The sequence below is a fragment of the Drosophila innubila genome, assembly GCF_004354385.1.
Source record: "Drosophila innubila isolate TH190305 chromosome 2L unlocalized genomic scaffold, UK_Dinn_1.0 4_B_2L, whole genome shotgun sequence".
Lineage (NCBI taxonomy): Eukaryota > Metazoa > Arthropoda > Insecta > Diptera > Drosophilidae > Drosophila > Drosophila innubila.
In genome coordinates, this window is record NW_022995372.1 from 6,999,104 (window position 1) to 7,021,254 (window position 22,151).

At 38.0% G+C, this 22,151-nt stretch overlaps 4 protein-coding genes across 5 annotated transcripts in view; 2 read left to right on the forward strand and 2 right to left on the reverse strand.

Moving 5' to 3' along the window:
* Positions 1–7,108: 7,108 nt before the first annotated feature.
* LOC117779683 (MAP/microtubule affinity-regulating kinase 3) lies at positions 7,109–12,098 on the forward strand. Its single transcript, XM_034615951.1, has 7 exons — positions 7,109–7,306; positions 9,845–9,944; positions 10,001–10,118; positions 10,183–10,339; positions 10,810–10,918; positions 10,983–11,225; positions 11,287–12,098. The coding sequence occupies exons 3-7, from the start codon at positions 10,063–10,065 to the stop codon at positions 12,096–12,098; spliced, it is 1,377 nt and encodes a 458-aa protein (XP_034471842.1). The 5' UTR covers positions 7,109–7,306; positions 9,845–9,944; positions 10,001–10,062.
* Positions 12,099–12,720: 622 nt separating this feature from the next.
* Positions 12,721–15,295, reverse strand: LOC117779682 (cysteine protease ATG4B). Its single transcript, XM_034615950.1, has 5 exons — positions 14,762–15,295; positions 14,354–14,696; positions 14,213–14,292; positions 13,609–14,154; positions 12,721–13,548 (listed from the first exon to the last, which is right to left on the reverse strand). The coding sequence occupies exons 1-5, from the start codon at positions 14,943–14,945 to the stop codon at positions 13,505–13,507; spliced, it is 1,197 nt and encodes a 398-aa protein (XP_034471841.1). The 5' UTR covers positions 14,946–15,295; the 3' UTR covers positions 12,721–13,504.
* Positions 15,035–18,992, reverse strand: LOC117779681 (protein asteroid). Its single transcript, XM_034615949.1, has 3 exons — positions 18,121–18,992; positions 17,301–17,457; positions 15,035–17,231 (listed from the first exon to the last, which is right to left on the reverse strand). Exons 1-3 carry the CDS (start codon positions 18,927–18,929, stop codon positions 15,639–15,641), a joined length of 2,559 nt encoding a protein of 852 aa, XP_034471840.1. The 5' UTR covers positions 18,930–18,992; the 3' UTR covers positions 15,035–15,638.
* Positions 18,993–19,810: 818 nt separating this feature from the next.
* The window catches only part of LOC117794510 (protein Star), a 31,827-nt gene continuing 29,486 nt past the window's right edge, over positions 19,811–22,151 (forward strand). The window contains exons 1-2 of one of the 2 annotated variants that reach the window (XM_034635147.1): positions 19,811–20,188; positions 20,455–21,164. The gene's annotated coding sequence lies outside the window, so the exon portion shown is untranslated. Of the gene's footprint in view, positions 20,189–20,336; positions 21,165–22,151 lie in introns of those variants that run through there. The other variant, XM_034635146.1, reaches the window with a different exon arrangement.

Genomic DNA, 22,151 nt, shown 5'->3' on the forward strand with positions numbered 1-22,151 from the left:
AGACAAGGGGTAAACGCAAGGGGGAACTTGGTATATTTGTCTGGTAAATGGATCACGTCACAAGTGCGTGTATCTGTACTTGAGCCGCCCTCAACTGATGAAAACTGAAAATGGGTATGACATTGAGTGTCGATTGTTCGACCGTCTGACTGTCCGACTTTCCGACGACCAGCCTGGTCACGGGTGCTCCAATATCCAACAAATTAGGCTTGACATCATCGGCGTCGATGTCGGTGTCGGTTCACTTGCTACACGTCTCTCAAAGTGATGGTTTTTTTTTTGTATACCCTGTAAAAAAAGTTAAGAAAGGAAAGCAGCTTTGGGGTTTAAAGTGTAGAGTTTTATAGCTCATCGACATTAATTAGTTATAATTTATTTTGCCAAAGAAAAAATATAAATGAAAAATATAAATTGGAAATGTAGAATTTATTGATTGATTAATTAAATAAATTAATGATTTTGTTAATAATTAATTAAATTATTAATTATATAGTATTATATTTAAAGTAATATTTGGAACAATAACCTAATACTTGTTATGCCAACAAGTCAGGATAATGCGTATACTTAATTCGTATGCTCAATTAAAAATTCCATTGCTAGAGTATAACATTTAAATTTTAAAATTCAATTTAATTTTTTTGAAATACTTTATTGTTTAAAAAAGTTTGTTAAATGAAAATCTTATTTATTTATTTACAGTTTTTTTTGGTAACTCCATCTACTTGAAGGTTATATAAATAATTATATTTACATAGGTTTTACAACAGCTATCAATAAACTATCTTTAAGTCGAGCATACTCTCCAGCATGCTTATTTGTTTTCTTAACATTTGTTATTATTATTTTGTTTTTGCATAGTTTTTGATTGCTTTAAATTGCTTAAGCTTTTCGTTGGCGTCGACAGCGTCTTATATTCATTTGCGCCTGCGCTGTCTCTGTGTGTGTCTATATCAATAAGTGTGTGTGAGTGTGTGTTTGTGTGTGTTGAGTATAGTGGCTTTTTATGTGGTGTAGATTAGTTTTCGCCATTCAATAGCGACAATAGATTTGACATTCAGTTAACAAAAGGCGGAGGCGCACTTGGCTCAGTAGTTGACTTCAAGTCTAGAGTTTTTGGACTTGAATTGGCGGCGTTTACTGGTGCGTGGCTCATAATTTACCATTTCAACGGAAACTCCCAGCCGTTGAGGCCACTCCCCCTCTTCCCATGACAGTATCTAACCTGTGCTAAGTCTTGGCCAAGTTGAAAAAGCTGCACAAATTACACGGGCGTAGACAGAAAAAAGTAAAGTAATTTAAAAATTTACGACATTCTACAGTCATTACACCTTACGGCGTTTTGGCCACGCCCACTTTCGGCGTGCGCCCATGCGAAATTCGCATACAACTTCCGCAAAACTTTCGGTTTTTTGTATGCAAATTTTTCTTTCATTTCTTTGCTTTCTTCGCTTGGGAAAAAATACCACCGTCAAGTGTACGTCGCCTCTATTGGCATCTACCTCTAACTTCTTCAGGTTTTTAGCTGCTTCTCCTTCTTCCTTCTTCGCCATCGTTGTCGTTTGTCCAAAAAAAAGAACTGAGAAATTTGCTTTGGCTTATCGGCGCTGTTCTCTGGTCGACTGCTCCCATGTTCGCCGGAGGTCGACTGGAGTGCGAGTATTTGCATTATTGCGAATCGCCATTAGAGAATTGTAATGGTGGGTACTTTAGCTCACCTGGATTGCTTGTAACAATTGCTGGCAATTGCGGGAAGCAGCAGCGATAAGTCAAGTTCTATCCACTTAACCAACCATTTGGCTGCCCGCCTATAATTTAGTTATTATTCCAGCTCTTCCAAATACTTGAGCTTGAATAAGGAAATCTAACTGAAGGTCTTGAGGCTGACAGGGAATTAAATTAATAGAATATTTTATTCAGCTATTAAAAAGTCTAATTCAAATTAATTTAATTTTTTCAATTTTTTATTTCAAGTCTATTGCAAGTATCTCCCATAGCTCAAAAACTTCGAAATATAAAAATTGATTAATAAAAAAAATACATTATTAATTTATGATAAAAATTAAATGTAATACAATTCTATTTTTTATTGAAAATAAATTAGGTTCGCGAAATTCTTTAAATTTTCTTGATAAAATTTTTAATTTATAAAAGAAAAATTATTGTGTTAATATTTTAATGTTAGTTATATCATTTATATAAAATACATTTTAAAGACTTTTTTTTAAATAAATTTGTTGTGTTATTTAAATCTAATTGCATTCCTTCTTACACAATAAAATGTTATTTAGAACATCGAAAAATTAATTTAACATATTACAATATTATTTCTGATAACATCTCTTACAGAAAATAAATACTATTATTGTCAATTCTATAGACTATTATTTCGACCTAAATAAATAAAATCTATTTACCTGCTGCTAACATTTAAACAAATTCAACTGTTGTTGCACATTTTGCTGCACGAAAATGATTTATTTTGATTGTCAGCTAAAGTGATTTTTGCTGTCATATGAAAAATTTCACACTCGTTTTATTGCGTCATGATTTAATTCTGTTAAGGTTTAAATACAGCAAAATATTTAACAAAAAGTTGCAGTATATTAAAAAAATATAAAACTACAAATAAGTAAAGAAAATGAAATATTATGGCTGTTAAATGGGAGTAACATGTGGAATATTTATTAGCTATGACACTGTTGTTAGCTGTACATTAAGTCTTTATTTGTATATAAAATTATATATAGAAAAAAAAGAGAGAGAGGAAAGAAAGATGAATTTTAATCGCAATCGTAGAGTCTTTGATTGTCGTATATTTATAAACAGGAATTCTGACCAACTTATTGTTATAGCTTTTCCTGTTGTTGTGTCGCCATCGTTATTTATTCTATGTTGGCCAACATTTTATGTAACCTCCATATGCCCCCTTAAAATTCCCCCCCCTCGCTCACTTAGAAATTTAAGTTGAAGTTGAAGGACATTCCCACTACTTCGCCCCCCTTTCGCGTCATAACCAGCTCGTTTTTTGTTGTCGCATTTGCTTTATGAAATTCAAATTCGAATTCAAATTGAATTTGAATTTGGAATGCGGAATTTCGAGTGGCTTCTTTCGCTTGATATTGTGCCGAGCGTAAAAACTAATTAATTATACGTGCAAATTGTGATAAATGCCATTTGTATGCTTCCTTTTTCCCTTTAGCCAGGCACTTAGTTATGCCGTTGTTTGTTGTACAAAATACTCTCGCTTTTCTCTTTCGTATTTCAATGTTTGTTAATTTCATTTTCTACATTTGCTGCTTGTTTTTGTGGTTTTTGGAATATTTATGCAGATGCCGATCGATTATACAGTGAAGTGGGTGAGTGGGCGTGGCAGCAGCAAGCATCCCATAACAAATTACATATATATTGCAGCAGTTGGAGGCTGACCGATGACGACAACAACAACAACAACAATTGTCCTTGTGCTCGTTATGCAGCTGCGGTTAATTTTGGAGCTTTCTATTTTTATGCCTCGACTAGCCTCTAGCCAAGTGGTGCGTCCACTGCACCACCCACCGTCCGTCCGTCCGTCCATTTGCAATTGCATTATGTGATGTTTGTTATTTTTATCGGACGACATCTACGCAACTTGTTCGAATCTGATTCACTCGCATGACATGATTCATATACAGCAAATATTTTAATTATACCAACAGCAAACGCACTAAGGTAGACAGACAGGAGGGGCAGAAGAAGGAGGCTGTTATCCACTTGGAGGGCGTTACGCTCACTTAGCTCTACGAGGCGTGCAATTTATTTGAACTTGCTGCTCGCTCGATGTCAGTCAACAGTGCCAAGTCCTTCCCATAATTAATGTTGCCAATTGGCAATTGAACTTGACCTAAAAATTTTCAAAATTTCAGTTAGCTGCTTGAGTGCAGATGTTAACAAGTACACAGTGTGTCCTTCTCCATCTCTATCATCTTGGCATCTTGGAGCAACAGCCGTTAACTGTTTCAAGACATGGCAAGACAGTGGCATGAGAAATTGCCTGTTATGCTTGTCGACTTGAATTACAAATTGATTTGCTTAGTTGAACGAAAGACTTGTTCCGCTTTGAGAAACAACAGAACAAGTTAAGGAATTTTTGCAACTACCAAGTAAAAAATTATTGTTGGTTGTTTAGAATACGAGTTCACTGTGCTGACACTAATTAAATAGTTTATAACTGAGTTGGAGTTTAGTTACAAAATGTTTGCTTAGCTGTTTTAAAGATGACCTTATTTCAATATTTAATTATTTATTGAACGTCAACTAAGGCACCAAATATTATACTTTCATACTTTCAATTTAACATAAATTTTAAAATCACAGAAATGTTAAATTTTAAAAATTATAACAAAAAAATTTTTTAATTTAAAATTTGTGGCTATGATTGAAGAATACACTGGACACGCTCAATTAAATGATTGAAAAATATTCATTGCGGATATATTTCTTTTTTAAAAGTCTAAAGATCTCCGTTAGCTTCCGCCTTCTGAAATATCATAATCAACTCGAATTATTTTCTCGAGTATTATTAATTCTCTCAAGTTTAATTTTTTAATTAATTACCACAGCTTGATTTTTTATAATAAAATGTTTAATTGCAATTGTGACCAAACTTAATTTGTGCAAAAATTTATTATTGGCAGTGAGCTTGTGAAAATCTAAAATAAATGTTAACAGGGTTTTTCTTTTCAAATGCGCCCTTTTCAGTCCACTTTTAATTGCCAACTTGTTTTAATTAAAAACTCTATGCTAGAATAGTAAATCACTTAAATTCCCTCAAACAGTTTTAACAACTTGCATGCTTTCAAATTCAATTAAGCTTAAGTGTCTGTCTTAGTTCATGTGCAACTGGAACGGCTTTCAAATTATAAAGTTGATTCTATGATATATGTGGACTTCAAAGACATAACTTGCCAATTGCTCTTTGGCTGTGTTTACAAGTACCAAGTTATGTATGACCCAGATATGGCCATAGTCTGGAGTGCATATCTTCTTGCGTTGCCATTTTGTCAGATTTTGCCTGGGCTTTGTCAACGTTTCCTACTAACTGCGAAGTAGATTTGCCTGTTTTCCTTCTTGGAATATAGAAGTATAAGCTGTGAGTGAGCTTCGTCTCTATTTTCGTTTGAAATCAAATGCATTCATGTTTAGTTTTGTAATTAAAGTGTAATTCAAGCAGCACGCACAAGCACCTGAGAGACAGGGACACAAAGAGAGTGGGAAACCTGGCATTAGCATGCAAATGTATGCACATCAGTGTCGACTTGGCAAAAGAAACATTCAAGGTAACACACACACACTCACACACACACAGGCAGACACACAGACAGACACAGATGCAATTACACTCGACTGCTTTTCGGCCTGCGCCATGTTTGATAAGTAAGAAAAAATGTGTTGCATACTTTTGAGCGCAAAATGAAAATTGCGACTGAAGCAGTCGGAAATGTGAATGGAAATGTGTATGTAAATGTGAATTTAATTGCACACACACTTGAAGCTGCCTCAATCTTTTTACTCTGTATCTTTATCTTTATGCTCAGCGCTTTCCCTATTCGTTGCTGTGGGAAAAACTTGTCAGTCAATCATTAAATGGCGTCACTTGTCGCACAGTTGTCGTAAAATTTTTGCCAGTCCCCCTCCTGCCGTTCCTCTGTGGGCTCGGGCTGCCATTGGCCTTTGTGGTCTTTATCATATTTTAAAAATGTTGATAGTTGAAATATTGTTGGCTATATGTCTAGAAAGCGTTGTCGTCAGTTGCTTGCGCCTTTTGCTTGCTTCCTTCCTTACAAACTTCCTGTCACGCTTCGAGGGCAACAGCCATATAAACATGATTGTTATTGTTGTTGTTATTTTTGTTTCTGTTGTTGTTCTTGCCGTTTCTATGTTTCATTTGAGAGGACGTGCAGGAAATTTGAGCAACGCAGAAAATCCATTTACGTAATTACTTCACGTTAACTTTTGCTATGCGACGCTGAAGAGAGGGGACTGTGGGACCGAGGGGGGAAAAGTCTTGGGAATGTTATATGGAAGAGTTCTGTCAGCTAAATGAAATTGCGCTGTATCTGTTGCCAAGATAACGTGGTCCTTTTATTATTAAATTATTACACAGAATTGCTTATTGCTTTATTGGAAATCTTTTCCCTTCTGGTTTCTTTGTGCCCACTTTGGGAAAACTAAGCTTGTTAGTCCCTGTCGGTGGTCCTTCCTAATTAGATGAGCAGCTCGGGCAACGCATATTGATTACGGCATACAAGTTTTCTGGCTCATTATCATAACTGGCCTTTCGCCCAATACAATTATTGCTCGATATAAACGCAGTTTTTCCCATTTTCGTTTCACATTTTTAGATATATTTTCTGCTGCCAAGCGGGCAAAATATTTGTTGAGTCCAATTAAATATGATAATGAATATTTGCACGATGAGTTTGCCATATTAACATTTACAATGAAAATATGATAGACAAACAAACACGGAATTGTAAAGCTTGTTCAATTTTATTCAATCCGATAAATATGCTACGATTAAATTAATGCAGATATATAAAGATAAATTGATTTGCAATTGATATGGAATTTAAGTCTAACTTTCATATATTTTAAGTGTTTTTATTCAAAGACTATGCTATAAATAAAACGAAAGTTATTATAAATTAGTATCGAATTTATAAATTAATATAAAATCGTGTGTTTATAATATCTACAGACTTAAAATAAAATTAAAATAAACACAATTACCTTATGAACTAAATGAACAATCACCGCTATGTATCCCAGTTAACTATCTATACCATATTCATAAATATTTCTTATAATTTCAGCTTTAAACGAAGCGTTTTTATAATATAAGTCCAGACAGAAATAGGGAAACTAAGAAGCGAAATCAGCTAGACAAACAATTAGACCAATAATAAGATACGGCTAATACTCGTAGACAAGCAACAGTCCGAGAGTCGTAACAAGCCCAAGAGCAACAAGTTGCCGTCAAAGGCGTCGCGCATTTTGACTGACTGCCACCTCAACCTTCAACTCCACCTACACCTTCAGTTCACTTATCTACACCTTCAATCGCTGATACAGAGACAGCAACAAAACGGCAGCCGTGGATACCAATACGCTGCGCAGTTCAGCCACTGTGAAAGCGACGCAGCCGCCAACGACGACGACGTCGACGCCGCTGCCGCCGCTGACAATTTGTCAGCCGACAGCGCCAACGCCTGCTTATCAGCGGTTGACCAAAGCGTTGCAATGCGATCCGAGATGTGGTCACGAGGTAAGTGCCAACAACAACAAAGAAAGAGAAGGAGAGAGGCAGTAGGAGAGAGAGAAAGAGAGAGAGAGAGAGAGAGAGAGAGAGAGAGAGTGAAAGACAAAGAGTTTGCCTCAAGTTGCGGTCAAACTTGAATGGAGGCCAGAGCTTTGTGTGCTTTATGCTGACATCAGAGTCAGGAGAGAACATTGAAAAATAAAGGCTTTAGGGCTCTATTTTGAAATGAAGTCAAGTTAAAGTGTGAGTAAGATTATAAAGTAGATTTGAATTTAAGTGCCTCTTAGAACGAAATTACGGTAATTTAATTACCCATCCGACGCTGCGTAAAATAATTTTGTTATATCGATTAAAGAGAAATCTGACAAAGAAATTTAATTTAATTATTAGAATTGAAAGTTTGATTACACATAATATTTTCAAAGAAATAAAAATGTTTTGTCATGTGGCAGTCCGTTCATCGACTTTGCTTGACTCTTTTAAGCTACGCTAAAATTGTACAACTGGATATTTCATAATAACTTAGAGATTATTACTATACTTAAGACCGAACACAAGGATGGTAGCAATAGAGAAAAGCTTCATGCTGTTGATTTTTTTACGAAGACTTAAATGAAACTGATGTATTTAAAAAAAAACAGCACAGAATTTATATAGAATCTGTATGATTACATAATTTTTTTCCAATTGGGGGAAAAGTGTCTTGTCAAGTTCTCTGGGAAACTATGCAATTTTAATCGTATCACAGATGGTTTGATCCAAAATATTCTATTATTGGATTTGTGGCTTTTATTGTAATTAAAGAGTCTTTCTAATATTAAAATTCAACTCAACAAAAACTTATTGTAGCTGTTTTGAATTTGTAAATTTTTAGATGGGATACCGGAAACTCAGCCCCTTGTCAAAGCTAACGCTTACAGCATCGAATTTTTAAACAATCTGTATTATTACTAACAGTTTAATATTTAAATTGGAACAATTGGGATTAATTGTACTTCTAATTGTTTGTTTAATTGTAATTTGATAGTCTTTCTTAAATTTAATTTAGGTTAAAATTGTAGCTGTCCAGATTTTCTAAACCTGTGGATAGGGTACAGGTAACTCCGCTCCTGTTCAAAGCTTACGCTTGGTTAGCTAATGCAGGTTCCTGCAGTCAACGCCAGCGTCAACGTCGCAGTTGCTGCGCTGCAATTATGTCGAGGTTCAAGGCTAATTTTCTTGCGCCCCAATGAGCAGGCACACTCTTTGTGTGTGTGTAAGGAGGTGTGTGCATTGGTGTGTATGCTCATTCATCGAGACTTGCCTCGTTGTGTTGTTGTTTAGTTGTTGCCATTGTGTGTGCAGGCGAAAGGCGCGTGTGGCAAATGTAATTCCACCGCATTACGTATACGACACGTTTTGCAGAGCGTTAATTAACGCAGCCAGCTGCTACGTTTGCAACAGCTGCCTTTGTCTACAGTACTTGGATTTAGAAAATTCAACCACAAAAGCCATAGCAACTGCAGCAACGTTCTCTCCAATTACATTTACATTACCAAATTGCAGGCCCCGCACTTGACCTTGATTAACAATAAAGCAAATGGTTTGAAGAGCTCTTCACAATGCACATACATACATACTTAGTTATGTGTCTTTTTGTCTTTGCTCTAAGTAGATTAGTTAACTGATTGCAACGGACAAAGTGAGGGGAATAAGGTAAAATAATTAAATGAAAGAGGCGAGAAAACAAAAGAAGAAAAGAATTTCAGCTAATTCTATTGTGAGAATATCTATGATAAGAATTAAGAAAATAAAGAAGATAAGTAATCGAAAGAATTTCAGCTAATTCTATTGTGAGAATATCTATGATAAGAATCAAGAAAAGAAATAAGATAATTAATCGAAAGTAATCGTAAGAAAGATACAAAATATTTACTCATAAAAAAATAAAAGAAACGAAACTTACACTCTTTATATTATATGAAGAAAAATAGTATCTATGAATATTAGACTCAAATTATTGCTTACTTTTAGGCGCTTGCGTTAAATAAAAACTTCGGAAAACTATGCATCGAGTCCTATTTGCAAAAATAACGTAAGCTCCATTTTTGCGAAACTCAAAAATGTCTCTCCTGAAAAAGTTGCTTTTTGGCGCTTACGTAATTATGCAAATTGGGCTCAATATATTTGATCTTGATCATATTAAGAGAAATTATTGAAAATAATTAATGGGAATGTTCATCATCAAAAAGAGTGTTCAATTTTAAAAGAAACTTTGAAATATACAATTCTGTTCACCGAATTTAAAACGTCTAGATCTCAAAGTCGCTAAGAAACAGGTGTTAACTGAAGTTGCGGAAAGACGCAGGAAATACAAGAAAAAACAGAGAAAGAAATACAAAAAAAAACGAAACGAAAAGGAAATTAAAAAACTGGAAAGGGATATAGTAGAAAGAAAAGATTTAAGGGAAATACAAGTAAAGGAGAGAAATGTAAAAATTATTAAAATATATAAAAAAATAAATTTTTATAAATTAAATTGTTGTTGCTTTTATTTTAAATCAGGTAACAATAGGCCGTCGCATAGGTCTCTACAGATTCTGTGGCGACATCGGACGCGGGAACTTCTCCAAAGTGAAATTGGCCGTGCATCAGTTGACACGAGGTAAGTGTGACATTGATTTCATGAATTATAGAAGTATCCAATATTTCCATTAACAGACAAGGTGGCCATCAAGGTAGTTGACTTGGACCGTGCCGGTCTAGATGCTAAAGCATTACGCATGCTATCCAGCGAGATAGCGACTCTCGAGTGTGTTCATCATCCCAACATATTGAGGTGAGTGAAGCTAATGAATCAAGTACACACTTGTGACATTCTTAAATTCCTCTTAACTTAACAGGCTCTTTGAGGTTGTTGAGACGTTGGGACGGGTTTATCTGGTCACAGAATGGGTACGCGGTGGTGAGTTGTATAACCATATCACACAGGGTGGTCCACTGCGTGAGATTCATGCAGCGCCGCTTTTTAAGCAGCTACTGCTGGCTGTTAAGCATATGGTAAGTCACAGATTGCATTATATCAAGTTAAAAAAACTTTAGGCGAGGTAAAAGTCTAGTGGCGAAAGCATATTCAAGTCTCAAAATTTCTGATATTAAATTTCGTGACGAAGAACATTAAACTTAATGTATTAACCATTTTTAAATTTAAAAGATTTGAGGTAAAAGTGCACTGAAAAAACATATTTCAGTCCCAAAATATCTAATTTGCAATTTTGTTACGAATAATATTTAATTTAATATAAAATATTTAAAAACGAGGATATTTAAGTCCCAAAATTTCTGATTTCAAATTTTGTCAAAAAGTATACTTAATGTAGCATTTAATATAAAAAACATGTTTATTATTTTTATAGATTAGCTCTAATATTAAATTAAAAATCCCTTGTCAAAAAAATTTCTTTCGTCACTAGTTGTATAATATCCTTTACATAGGTGGAAGAGATTTAAAGATACTTTTCCAATTACAGCACAATCTGGGATATGTGCATCGCGACATTAAGGCGGAGAATGTGCTGTTGCTCTCCGAGGATCGTCTCAAGTTGGCCGACTTCGGTTTTAGCACTCAGCTTATTAATGGTAGCATCCTTTAAACATAATCCAAATTTTTACTTTATCATTTTTTTTTTTACCATCGTGACAGGTGCCAATCAGAAGCTTGACACATTTTGTGGTTCGCCGCCTTATGCGGCTCCGGAATTGTTCTCCGATGACCATTATATTGGTGCTCCCGTGGATGTCTGGGCCTTGGGCATCTTGCTTTATTTTATGATCGTTGGGAATATGCCATTTCGGGCTCCCACCATACCAGGACTCAAGGCAGCCATACTCAAAGGGGACTATCTTCTTCCCGGCCAGCTCAGCTTGCCCTGCATTAGACTAATCCGTAAGTCCGTGAATCGCAAATAAATGAAAACAATTCCTCAATTACTTGTCATATTTAATAGAACGAATCTTAATTCATGTGCCCGCCCAGCGGCCCACAATTGATGACATGCTGACCAGCCAATTTGTCACTTGTCCCAAGCTAAGTGCCGAGTTGATGCAACAAGAGTTGAACCTGCACAGCAAACCCGTCAAGCGTTCCATTTTCTGGGCCCGAAAATCGCATCGGCTGCGGAAGACGGCCTCGTTAAGGGAACGTTATGCCGAGGTGGTCAAGAAGCCGGCCATTAGCATGAATACCCGTCAACAGAACGAGATGTTTGTGCACAGTTTTCTGCATCCCATCGAGCTGGGAATTGCTGAAATCCCTCCGGGAAATGCCAAGGAGCAGGAGGCAAATGGCGAGTCGACAAAACGTTCCGGGCCGAGCAGACGTAACTTTTTATTTTGCGGCACATTGAAGAAGAAGATAACACCCATCGAAACGGAGCCGGAAAAGCAGCTCTCAAATGGTGGACCACCGACAAAGATGAGTCCCTGGAGCGTCGAAGTCGCCGACGATTGTCCGCTTTTTAAGAACTACGATGCGGAGACGGGCAGCTGCGTCATGTTGCCCACAAACACCGACGATCTCAGCCAGCTTTGTGCCCTAGAGTTTGAGGCGAGGCAACTCCTTGCCGAGCTTGGCGTCAGCTCTCAAATGCTGATCACAGCATCGCCCAGTGGCCCAAGATCCGACATCATTGGCGCCTATCGCATTGTGGTCAATCGGCTGCAAAAGCAATCCTGGTTGGCCAGAAAGCATGTGGAGATGGCGCTGCATATCGAACCGAAGCAGGAGAAACGCATCGAACGGCAATGCTGCATATTGTAGGCCAACAAATTTGTTAAATGCTTAAATAATTCATTATTATCGACAAATGATTACTGTCAATTTTATAGTCCAGGCAAGGGAGAGAGGCGATGTTATTAGCGTAGAGACGAAATAGCTGAAGAGTTCCTTATTTCGTGTAGAATTGGAGTTTTGTAAACTGTTAATTAATTATACTTATTATATAATATACAACAAATTGATGGTTATGACACGAGCACATATTAGACTGTTCCCAATTAAAAATCTCTATACAAAATTATATTTTGCTTAGGCAAAGAGGTTAATAATATTTTTAAGAAAAGGAATACTGTAGGAGCTCAGAAATTTAAATTGCCAAAAGCTGATCCAAAATTTGAGTGCACGACATTTGGCAAATTATAAAATTTAATATTTATTTGTCATTCCGGATAAATTCTTTTGTAATAAGATAAAAGTTCGATCCATTTAAAAAATTTTTTTAAATATATTTAAAAATTAAACTTTAGCTATCCGAAAATCTATCATGAGATTCTTCTGTATATAAAAATATGCCAAAATATAAATTATTATATCAACAAAGGAACAGTCCAATTGTGCTTGAGGTTTGATTAAATCTAGTGAAATTTATACATGCATGCATAAATTTAGTCCAAGTATTATGTATTTAGTTGTTGATCCATATTTTGAGCATACATATTTATAATATATACACACCCGAAATATAAACGAATAACATACATTCATATACTTACTACAACAAATTCGAATACATACAAACAACTTATAAAACAAATGAAAGAAAAGCATATTTCGGATTAATCTTAAACAACTTCCGTATATATAATATATCTAGAAAAAATGGTGTTTTAATCAATTATTAAGGTAGTTTGTATTCATCAGCATTATTGAATGCATAAACATTGCGTTTGTGTAAGTGTATGTGTGAGTTTATGCCAAATTGTCTCCCATGGAGTCAATATATCGTACAATAAAGCAGAATATTAAATATACATATATATGAGTGTGTGTGTATTTGCATAAATGTATAGCGCTCAGTTATTTGAAGAATGTAGTTAATGAAAAAACCTTGTTAATACAGAAATATTTATATTGAAAAATATTAGTGCTTTAAAATAAAAATTAATGAAGCTGAAAACTTTTATTGCCTTCTGCAATAATATTAAAATTGTATTTTTTGAGTTATGACAATCTTCAAATAAATGAACGTTATGCATGTAACTATGTGCATGTGTGTGTGGTTTCAATCGTAAACAATGTAAAATTTAAGTCTAGTTTTCGCTTATTGTTTATTAGCCCTTCTGTAATCGCAGCATCCGCTTGGGATGCATGACAACTGCTCCAGTTTCAGTTTCGTACGGGTTCCATGTACGTAATGCACAGCGCAGTCGCCGTGAGCGACCTCTCTCTCAGATGGGCGCACTGGGTTTACTGTCGACGTCGCTGCTCTTGCCTGCCAATTGGAGCACATTGATAACACAACAATAATTGAGTGAAAAACCATCTCACTCACCCAGTATGGCAAATGGCTCAGAGTCGCTGCTGGCGGGCCAATCAATGTCGGGCATGGCTGGCCATTCAATATCATCTGCTGTGTCCCAATCGACGGCGCGGGACTGACTAATCTCAAAGAGCGCGGGCGTGCACAGACTGAGCACCTCCTGGCGCAACTGTTGGAGCAACTCATCGAAACTGTCGCGTGTCTTGCAGAGGAAGCACACAGCCAAGGAAGGATCCATCGCACTGAAACTCAACCTGGCCGCATATCTTTGATGGTAGCTCTCGTCTAGTTCCCGTTCCGCTGACGATTCTTTCTGTCCCACGGCGCCAGCTCTTTGTGATGTATGTGGATCCAAGTACAAGACCTCGTCATCCACATAGCCCAGAAAGTAGAGCGCCTGATTCGGACGACCGCCAATCATGCCACAGCTGCTATTTAGCTCCAGGCAACGCTTCAATGCAGGGATATACATGGGATTAATGTCACTAATGCCCAAACGCAGCGGCACAATGAGCAGCAAGGGCTTCCACGTCTCACCAGGCTCCTGGCACCGAAGGACTACAAATGATGCAGGGTTAATTAAAGAAATATTATATTTAGAAATTAGAATAGTTACATATATCGTCCAGCACCACAGTGCTGTCCATGGCCACGTGAACTACGAGAGAGCTCCAGTCATCAAAGCGCACAAGAATTCTGTGTGTAAAGTTCAAGATAATTATTTATGTCATGTTGGGGATTCCCCCTGGCCACTCACTTGAGTATTTGGGCCACAGTATTTGGTCCCAGCCACTCGCCAACGGCTTTGTTTTGCGACTCGCCCATTAGAGCGATCTGATGTATGGAGTAGTAGCTTTTACGTGTATCCTCGAATCTATTGACTATCTTCAGGTAGGTGGCATCCCGGCAGTCTCGTGTCCAGAACCAATCGCGACCCAAATGCAGATCGATCAGTGCCTGGGCAAGCACCATTTGACCGCAACGCAGCATGCAGCCCCAGCCCCTGTCGCTGGTCAGCTGCATCTCGCCCAGGGGCACAAAGTTGTGACGATATGTGCACCACAGGCGCGATTCAATATCACGTCGTATGACATCCAGTCCTACAAATAGATAAAATCGGTAATCGTGAATATATGGTACACTTTTTTCACACACACTCTCTCACCTTGTATGGCATTGTAGCGTTTGCCCAGCAGCCAAACATCTGTGTTGCGCTTTGGTATATCCTCTGGTTCACCGCCGCCCACCGCTCCGCCCACAGCGCCCGCCAAGATGCTGTCGGGTCCGAGGTATGCCTCAAAAACGCTATCCATTCTGCGTGTTAACTGCGCGTATAGGCTAACCAGCATCTACTACTACGACTGCGACTCCGAGTCCTCGCGCCCCTCCCCACACTCACCACAATGACGCTTTTCAAATGACGTTGTGATTTTTATTTTTGTTGTTGCCCTCGTCACCTTTGTTTTGGCTATTGTCGTTCCCAGGGTTGCGGTCGCGTCTTTTAGCTCACATTAGTTGCATTTGTTGCTGGCAGTGATTTTGTTGCTAATTAATTACTAAACTAATCGCAAAATAGTTTCGTTTAGTTCGTAAAATCTGTTTTTCTTTTTTGTGAACTGATTATAACGATAACAAAATCTGAGTTTGCAGCGACGTCAGCTGCGCGGTCGCTGTGTTGGCGTTATGATGGAATGACACCATCAAAATATGCGCCTTGCACAGCTGTTTCGTAAATATGTACTGCACATATTTAGAAAATATACACTAATTAATTCACATTATTAGTCATAACAAAAGTAGTGTTTAATTAATTTGTATGCCACCCACTACAAGTATTGTTTGTTCAATACACATGTAAGAAAATCAAGTGTCATTCAAGTACAAGTGATGTAAACGATTGTTTGTTTATTGCCTCTACTTCTGTTATCGATTACTGCAAACGATATTTACGGCTTGTAAGCAGCCAGTGTTGTTAAACTTTGCTTCTGCTCAAAAATGGCGCCTTAGTTTAAAATTTCATAATTGCAAAACGTATTTAATTGTTAAACTTTTAAACCACAGAATTTGTTGTTTAAATCGAAAAATGCATCTTCCTCGTCCTCACTCTTCTGCAACTGCTCTGCATTGGGATCTGCAGTTGTTTCATCGTCAGCAGCAGCAGCGGCCGCCTTTCTTGCCGCCTGTCGTTGTTTCTTCAGACGCTTCTTTTCCACGACTTTGGCCGCTGCCTGCTCCGTTTCCGACTGCTGCTTCCAGTGGGGCACAAAGGGCGCACACCAATCGTACAGATAACAATAAAAATCAAACATGAGACGGGAGTCTGCCAGCAAAAAATGCTCGACATGATAACGAACATCGATGCGATTTCGCAATAAATCGTAGAGATTATAGATGAAGGCGCCACAGAAGAGTTGATTCATTCGAGGACTGCTCCTCGGCTGATTGAGCAATGCATTGAGTCCATTCAGTTGGTAGACAACCGACTGAAACTCGGCAAACGAATGAATCACTGTCGTGGAGTACAAATCGTATTTCTTCTTGAAGATCTCCTGCATGTGAAAGTGCGGCAACAAATTCTCCTGCACCAGATAGCAATCGGATTTGGGCACATGTGGCATACGCTCTGGTACGGGCAACTCCAGCAACGTGGGCTTTATTCCACGCCTAACTCCCTCCGCCGCCTCCTTATCCCGCACTGCACGCTCTTGTTTCAAAATCTTGCCGAATCTACGGGCAAATTCCTTGACTTCCCGCTCGGCGGGAATGGTCACATCCACAGTGCGCAGCACGACGAGACACAAGAGAAGCGCATGCAGATGCAACAGATCACAATGCTCCGATTTGTGCAGCCAGTAGACAATGGCCAGAAAGTAGAGCTGTAAATCCTCCGGCAACAATTCCAAATGCTCAAACAGTTGAGGAACATTTGCGTGTGGCAGTTGCTCCTCAAAAATCACACGAAGATGCCTCGCATCCGGTGATGAGGGCACAAATTCAAAGGCAGGCTTTTGCTCAATTGGCATACGAAAATAACGAACATTTGTCACACGCAGGGCTCGGGTTAGATATGTGTATTCAATGGGCAGAGGATGACCCTCCTCATCCAGATCTGGTTGTGTTTCCTCGCCTGCCACATGATGCAACAAGGCGAAGCTATAGTTCAGTATGGGCAATGCCAGCGCATTTGCATCGTGGTGGCCAAAATGTTCAATCTGTGGGTTGTTGATGTACTTTCTGAGGTGCAACAGATCCACAAAATAACGTGGGATACTCCCTGGATAGAGTTTGTCCAGAAACCATTGGGGAAAGAGCAGAGTTTTATCCTCAATTTCGGTTTCAGGATGAGCTACATCTTCATCTCCTTCTCCATCATCTTCGTTGCTGCTTTGCTCCAGTTGCTTTTCATCCTTGTCAGTATCCTCTTGCTGCTCCTCCTCTTCCTCATCAGAGTTTCTCAAGGCGTTGACTTCAGCTTCATTAACATCCTCCTCCTCCTCTTCCGGCTCGCTGTAGGCTTCGATGCAGGGAAAAGCTGCTTCGTAGTGCTTGTCAAAGAAATCATAGGAGTGACAGAGTTCATTGGAGTAGCCCGAAATGGCCGCCTGCACCTGAGCCACCAGAGAATCTCTCTGGGACTTTAAGGATAACATAAAGAATTAACTGTGAGCAAATGTTTATTTATTAATAAATGCATTTATATTCACCTTCTTCAACCGGGAGAGCACTTTGTTCAATGCGGACTCCGCCGTCTGCTCCCGCAGCCATTGAAGAATCACTCGAATCCGTCGCTGTTGTTGCTTCAATTTTCGACTGCGTCCAGCTTTTCCCAAGCCAGCGGCAAAGAAGTTGCGAAAGGCAGAGCTACAAATCAATAGAAAATAAATTAGTCTAGTATTCACAGTATGAAAAACATGTTCATTAATTAATATATAATTTATTATAATGTTAATTTATGTCTCAGTTCTTATTTTTATATTAAATATTACTTATTTTATAATTAAATACAAAAAATTAAATTAAATCAATAAACAAGATTCACATTACTCAATTCAAATATTTATTATTTGTATGCTACAAATTTAAACTCCATTGTTTTGTTTATATTTCTTACCAAAAGTTACAAATACAAATAATGAGATCAATGGCGTTTAAATATTTTTAAAATCACAGAATTATTTGAATTTAGTTATTAGTCGTGATATAAACTACGAATTGTGTTTGAAATATAAATATATATAAAAGAATCGAGTTGTCGATCAATCGGCAAATAATACATAGCGTTTTTTCAAATATCTTGTTATTTCAAAAAGTTTCAAGGAAAAGTATGGTAAAACAGACAGTAATGGAAATTATTGAACTCTTCAATTTTGATTCAGAATCAAAGTAATTTATCTTAACATAATTTAACTTTTCATAAGTTTTTTAATGTAATTTTTAAGTTTTATTCTTATTGTATCCTACTATTACTACAATTGGGTATACAAATAAGCTGAGTCCCTTCTCTCAATCCACCACTTCACTCACCGCGCTATGTAATCGTTGCCCAGGAGAGCGGCAAAGAGAGGCAGCTTCTCGGGGCCAAGGGCGCCACGCCCACACAGATGCTCTACACGATAGATGCAACAATCCAGATACTTGTACGTCTTTCCCGCCTTTGCCGGTGACTCCGAGAAGGCAGTTTTAATGCCCGACATGATTTTGTGGGACTTGGTGCGTTTCTCTACATGCTTCGCCTCGTGTTGCCTCAATCTGCGATTGTGTGATTGTGATCCCGACTGCTTCCTCTGCTTGGTGAGCACCTTGACGGTCAGTGTGATCAGCGGGATATACTTGACATTGTGTATATAGAAATCCGAATCATACGATAGTACGGGACAGTTGAGTTTACGGGCCAAAGCGGCGAGTTCATCGTCCGCCTCGAAGACGCAACGCATGAGGGGGACCCCGCAATCCTTGACGGCGTCTATGAACACCTCCTTGAGGTGCAGTGGGAAGAGGGTGATGGAGGCACAGGGATTTATCTTTTTAATCACGGAAATCTTGCCACGCAATCGCTTGCTAACAGTGCGCAATTTACGTTCCTCGTAGCCACCATCCATGAGCACATAGGGACGAATATTGCACTCGGCGAGCACCTGGAAAAACTGAAGAACGGCGCGATAGAAATCATCGTAATCGCCGCCGAAAGCGGAATAAGTGCCGGTCACGTCTTTGTACAAATTACACGCCAAATTGTCGCCATCGATGACTAGCGCTGTGTTGTGGAGCTCAAAGGGTTTCAAATAGACCTCGGCGCGCTGCGCTATGTAGCTGGTTAAGCCACGAACACCCATTTGTTTTGATTTGTCCTTAAAAACTTTGTTTTCGTTTTTTAAAAGCGCGTGTTAACAGTGCTGCCAACTATAGTTGGAAACTAGCTGTTTCTGGCTGGAAAGCATCGGAAAAATAGCTAAAATTGCGATGCAAAAAAGCTGAAATAAAAAAAAACTGTCCAACTTTTTTAATCCATTTTTTTTTATTTATTTATAAATAAAAGCAATTATTTTGATTTTATATTTTCAAAGAACGAAAATTTATGGAATTTTAATAATTTGTTAAAACTAAATTTGTAACTTCTCACCCGAGAACAAATCACTCATTTTTATTTGTAAATAATTTTGAATTTTATGGAATTTGTCCATAATTGCTTTTACTGCTTATTTAAATCATAGTTTTTTGTTTAAATTTGTGATTTTAAATTGCGCGCCTCTTTTCGAGATCTCTTCGCTAAATCGAACCCTGAAAGAGCGTGAAAAAACAAGAAGTGCTGCCCATAACCACAGTTACTGAATGCAAATTTTAAAGTGCAAATAATCTTGCAATAAATTAATAATTTATTTTTATCAAATTATTATTATTTCGAAATTAGACAAAATTAAGTAAACAATTTAATAATGGTTTGAAGTTCGTCAGCCCTCGAGAATAGAAGTTAAAAAATTTAATTAAAAAAAAAAACATATCAAAAAACCTAGAAAATTCTAAAAAAAATTATGCAAAAATTGAAAAAAAATCTAAAAAAAAAAATCCGAAATTAGGTACAAAAATGAAAAACACCTAATTTCGGAAATGTATTTGTTTTTTAAGTACAAAAAATCAAGCCAGATCGGGAAAATTTGAAGGGTGGCAGCCTTTGCACCAGGTGGCAACCTGCTACAACTACAACCAAATGTTCAGACTGTCGCTGTCAAGCAAAAGAAGCGCTTGTATTTTGTCTGTAACGTAACGCGTAACGCGAGTGGATTTTTTGTGGCAGAGAGAAAATTTAGCTGCAAATGAAAAACCGAAATTAATCGAAATAAACGAATTAGCGAACTAAACAGAAATCAAAAATCATAATTTATAAAAGCGGCATGCAAGTGTAATTGCCGTGTAATCGAGTGCCTTTCTAAATGCGAGCGCGTGCATATATACGGGTTCCGTTCGTTCCGCAGCGTATCGTATTTTCCCTCTTGCTTTTGCCACTTAACGTTTCGTGAGTGTTGTGAGTGTTGTTTTTGTGCTTGTTCAACGTAAAACAACAGCAGCAGCAGCGTCGTCGGCAGCGCTGGCACAGGTAGACAACAACATCTGAGACACCATAAAACGATTAAAAATTAAAATAAAGTAAAAAATCAGACAAAAATATATCAAGCTAAATAGAATAAGAATTTGGACAGCGAGAGAGCGCATCAACGAAACAACAACAACAACAGCTACAAGAAAAACAGCACTTATTTTTTCATGTTAATTACTTTTGTGCGTCTTTTGCTTTGCGCTCGCATTCAATTCATATACTAGTATTACTTTTTTTTCTTCTTGGATTTTCTTCAACACCATCAGCCGCAGCAGTCGCCGTCGCATTCGCAGCCATCAACGGCAGACAAAACAGACAAATCCAGCAACAACAATAAATGCTCTCCTCTATATGGGTGTGAGCGAGCGCGCAGATCATTTATACGTATCGTAATCGTATCGTATCGTGAATGAATATTCTGTCTATGTGTGCTTGCAGAGCAAATGAGAAAGAGAGCGAGAGGGAGAGAGAGAGAAAGAGAGGTGCGTTACGTTGCGTACGTGTTGTCAGTGTGTGTGTGTGCCGTGTGTGTGTTTGTGTGGGAGCCCGAGCATTTATAATAAATAAATTGTTGCTACTCAAAAAGAGCAAATAAATAAATATGCTGCACAAAAGAAAAAACGGCAAAAGCGTAAGAAAAGTGTGAAAAATCGTCTACAACTTTAACTCAATCGAATTAAAAGAAGATAAATTTAAAGCGAATTGAACTCGCACGGCTTAAGAGCAAAAGTTACTAAAAAGCTCTCAAGCTGCTCAATTGTCTCTTTTCACTCACTCTCCTACGTCATATTCGCGAGTTTTGAGAGTGTGTATGCTGTTGTATTTGCTTATGGAATTTTGACAATTTCGTGTGTTGTCAGTCGAAAGTTTTGTGTTTTCTTTCGATCAATTCGTCATCGCATTTGGGAAGCTGCTTTTGGAATACGCGCTCACACTCTCACGCTCTCACACTGTGCAGAGAGACTCTCTCAAAAAGGTGCGTATTTCATTCAAACTCTTTACATTGATTGTTATTTACTATTGTTTATTGGCATTGGCCCATTAGTTCAAGTCTTCCAGTTTCAGTTCCAGTTCCTAGAATGGCAAGCAAGCAGGGGGGTGGGGGCAGCTTCCAGGTCACGTTTCCTGTCTTCCGCACATTTTCACACGTCCTTCGACAATTGCAATTTTTCGATGAGTTGCGTTTCCCACGCCCACACACACACACACACATACACACACACAGTCAGGTAGCAACCAAAAAAAGAAGAAAATTCTCGCATTACCGAAATTGAACAAATTTTCGTTGAATGCCGCCATAGGTGGGCGAGAAAAACAATCAAAAAACCAAAAATTAAATGAATATGTTCTTCTAGGGCAGCGCGGAAAAATTAGACATACACACACACACACGCAAACACGTGTGAGTGAGTGAAAATGCGCAAAATTAGCCACCCGCAGTTTCCAGCAAAATATGAAAAGTATTGCTAAAATGAAATGGAATAATAATAATAATTATGATGATCATCCAATGGGAATGCGACTGCAATTCGGCACATTTTGGAATGAAGCGCCAGAGGGCGCTTTTACTGCTGTGCATTAATCAAAGCACAATTCACAATCGCTGCTGGCAGCCAAATGAAGTTTTGGCATCCATTATGCAATTTGTTGTAGTTGTTGTGGTTGTTGTTTTCAAGTCCTGCCATTTGGCAAGTGGAATATTGAGCACAAAAGTTCATGGGGTTCCAGCAGCAGCAACCCCAAACCATCCCCCCACCCCATTTCATTCCATTACACTACATGACTCGGCTGGAACTAGAGTTGAAGTTGTACTGTTGCGACAGCTGCTGTTGCTGCTGTTCGCTCTTTGATTTTATGAATTTTGCTGCATACTATAAGAAAGAGCATTAAATGCACTCACACATACACATGGAACCGTAACAGCTGCCGCTTCCTCACTCAGCAAAGATCTCTCTACGTGAGA

What these genes read in the sequence shown, in the direction of transcription:
- LOC117779683 (XM_034615951.1), top strand. Translation starts at nt 10,063, where the DNA reads ATGCTATCCAGCGAGATAGCGACTCTCGAGTGTGTTCATCATCCCAAC. An exon ending in CATCATCCCAACATATTGAG is followed by an intron (nt 10,119 to 10,182) that starts GTGAGTGAAGCT and finishes TTAACTTAACAG; the next exon opens with GCTCTTTGAGGTTGTTGAGA. An exon ending in TAGCACTCAGCTTATTAATG is followed by an intron (nt 10,919 to 10,982) that starts GTAGCATCCTTT and finishes CCATCGTGACAG; the next exon opens with GTGCCAATCAGAAGCTTGAC.
- LOC117779682 (XM_034615950.1), bottom strand. Translation starts at nt 14,945, where the DNA reads ATGCTGGTTAGCCTATACGCGCAGTTAACACGCAGAATGGATAGCGTT. An exon ending in ACTGTGGCCCAAATACTCAA is followed by an intron (nt 14,293 to 14,353) that starts GTGAGTGGCCAG and finishes CTTTACACACAG; the next exon opens with AATTCTTGTGCGCTTTGATG. An exon ending in TGAGCCATTTGCCATACTGG is followed by an intron (nt 13,549 to 13,608) that starts GTGAGTGAGATG and finishes TCCAATTGGCAG; the next exon opens with GCAAGAGCAGCGACGTCGAC.
- LOC117779681 (XM_034615949.1), bottom strand. Translation starts at nt 18,929, where the DNA reads ATGGGTGTTCGTGGCTTAACCAGCTACATAGCGCAGCGCGCCGAGGTC. An exon ending in GGCAACGATTACATAGCGCG is followed by an intron (nt 17,458 to 18,120) that starts GTGAGTGAAGTG and finishes ATTGATTTGTAG; the next exon opens with CTCTGCCTTTCGCAACTTCT. An exon ending in TGCTCTCCCGGTTGAAGAAG is followed by an intron (nt 17,232 to 17,300) that starts GTGAATATAAAT and finishes TTATCCTTAAAG; the next exon opens with TCCCAGAGAGATTCTCTGGT.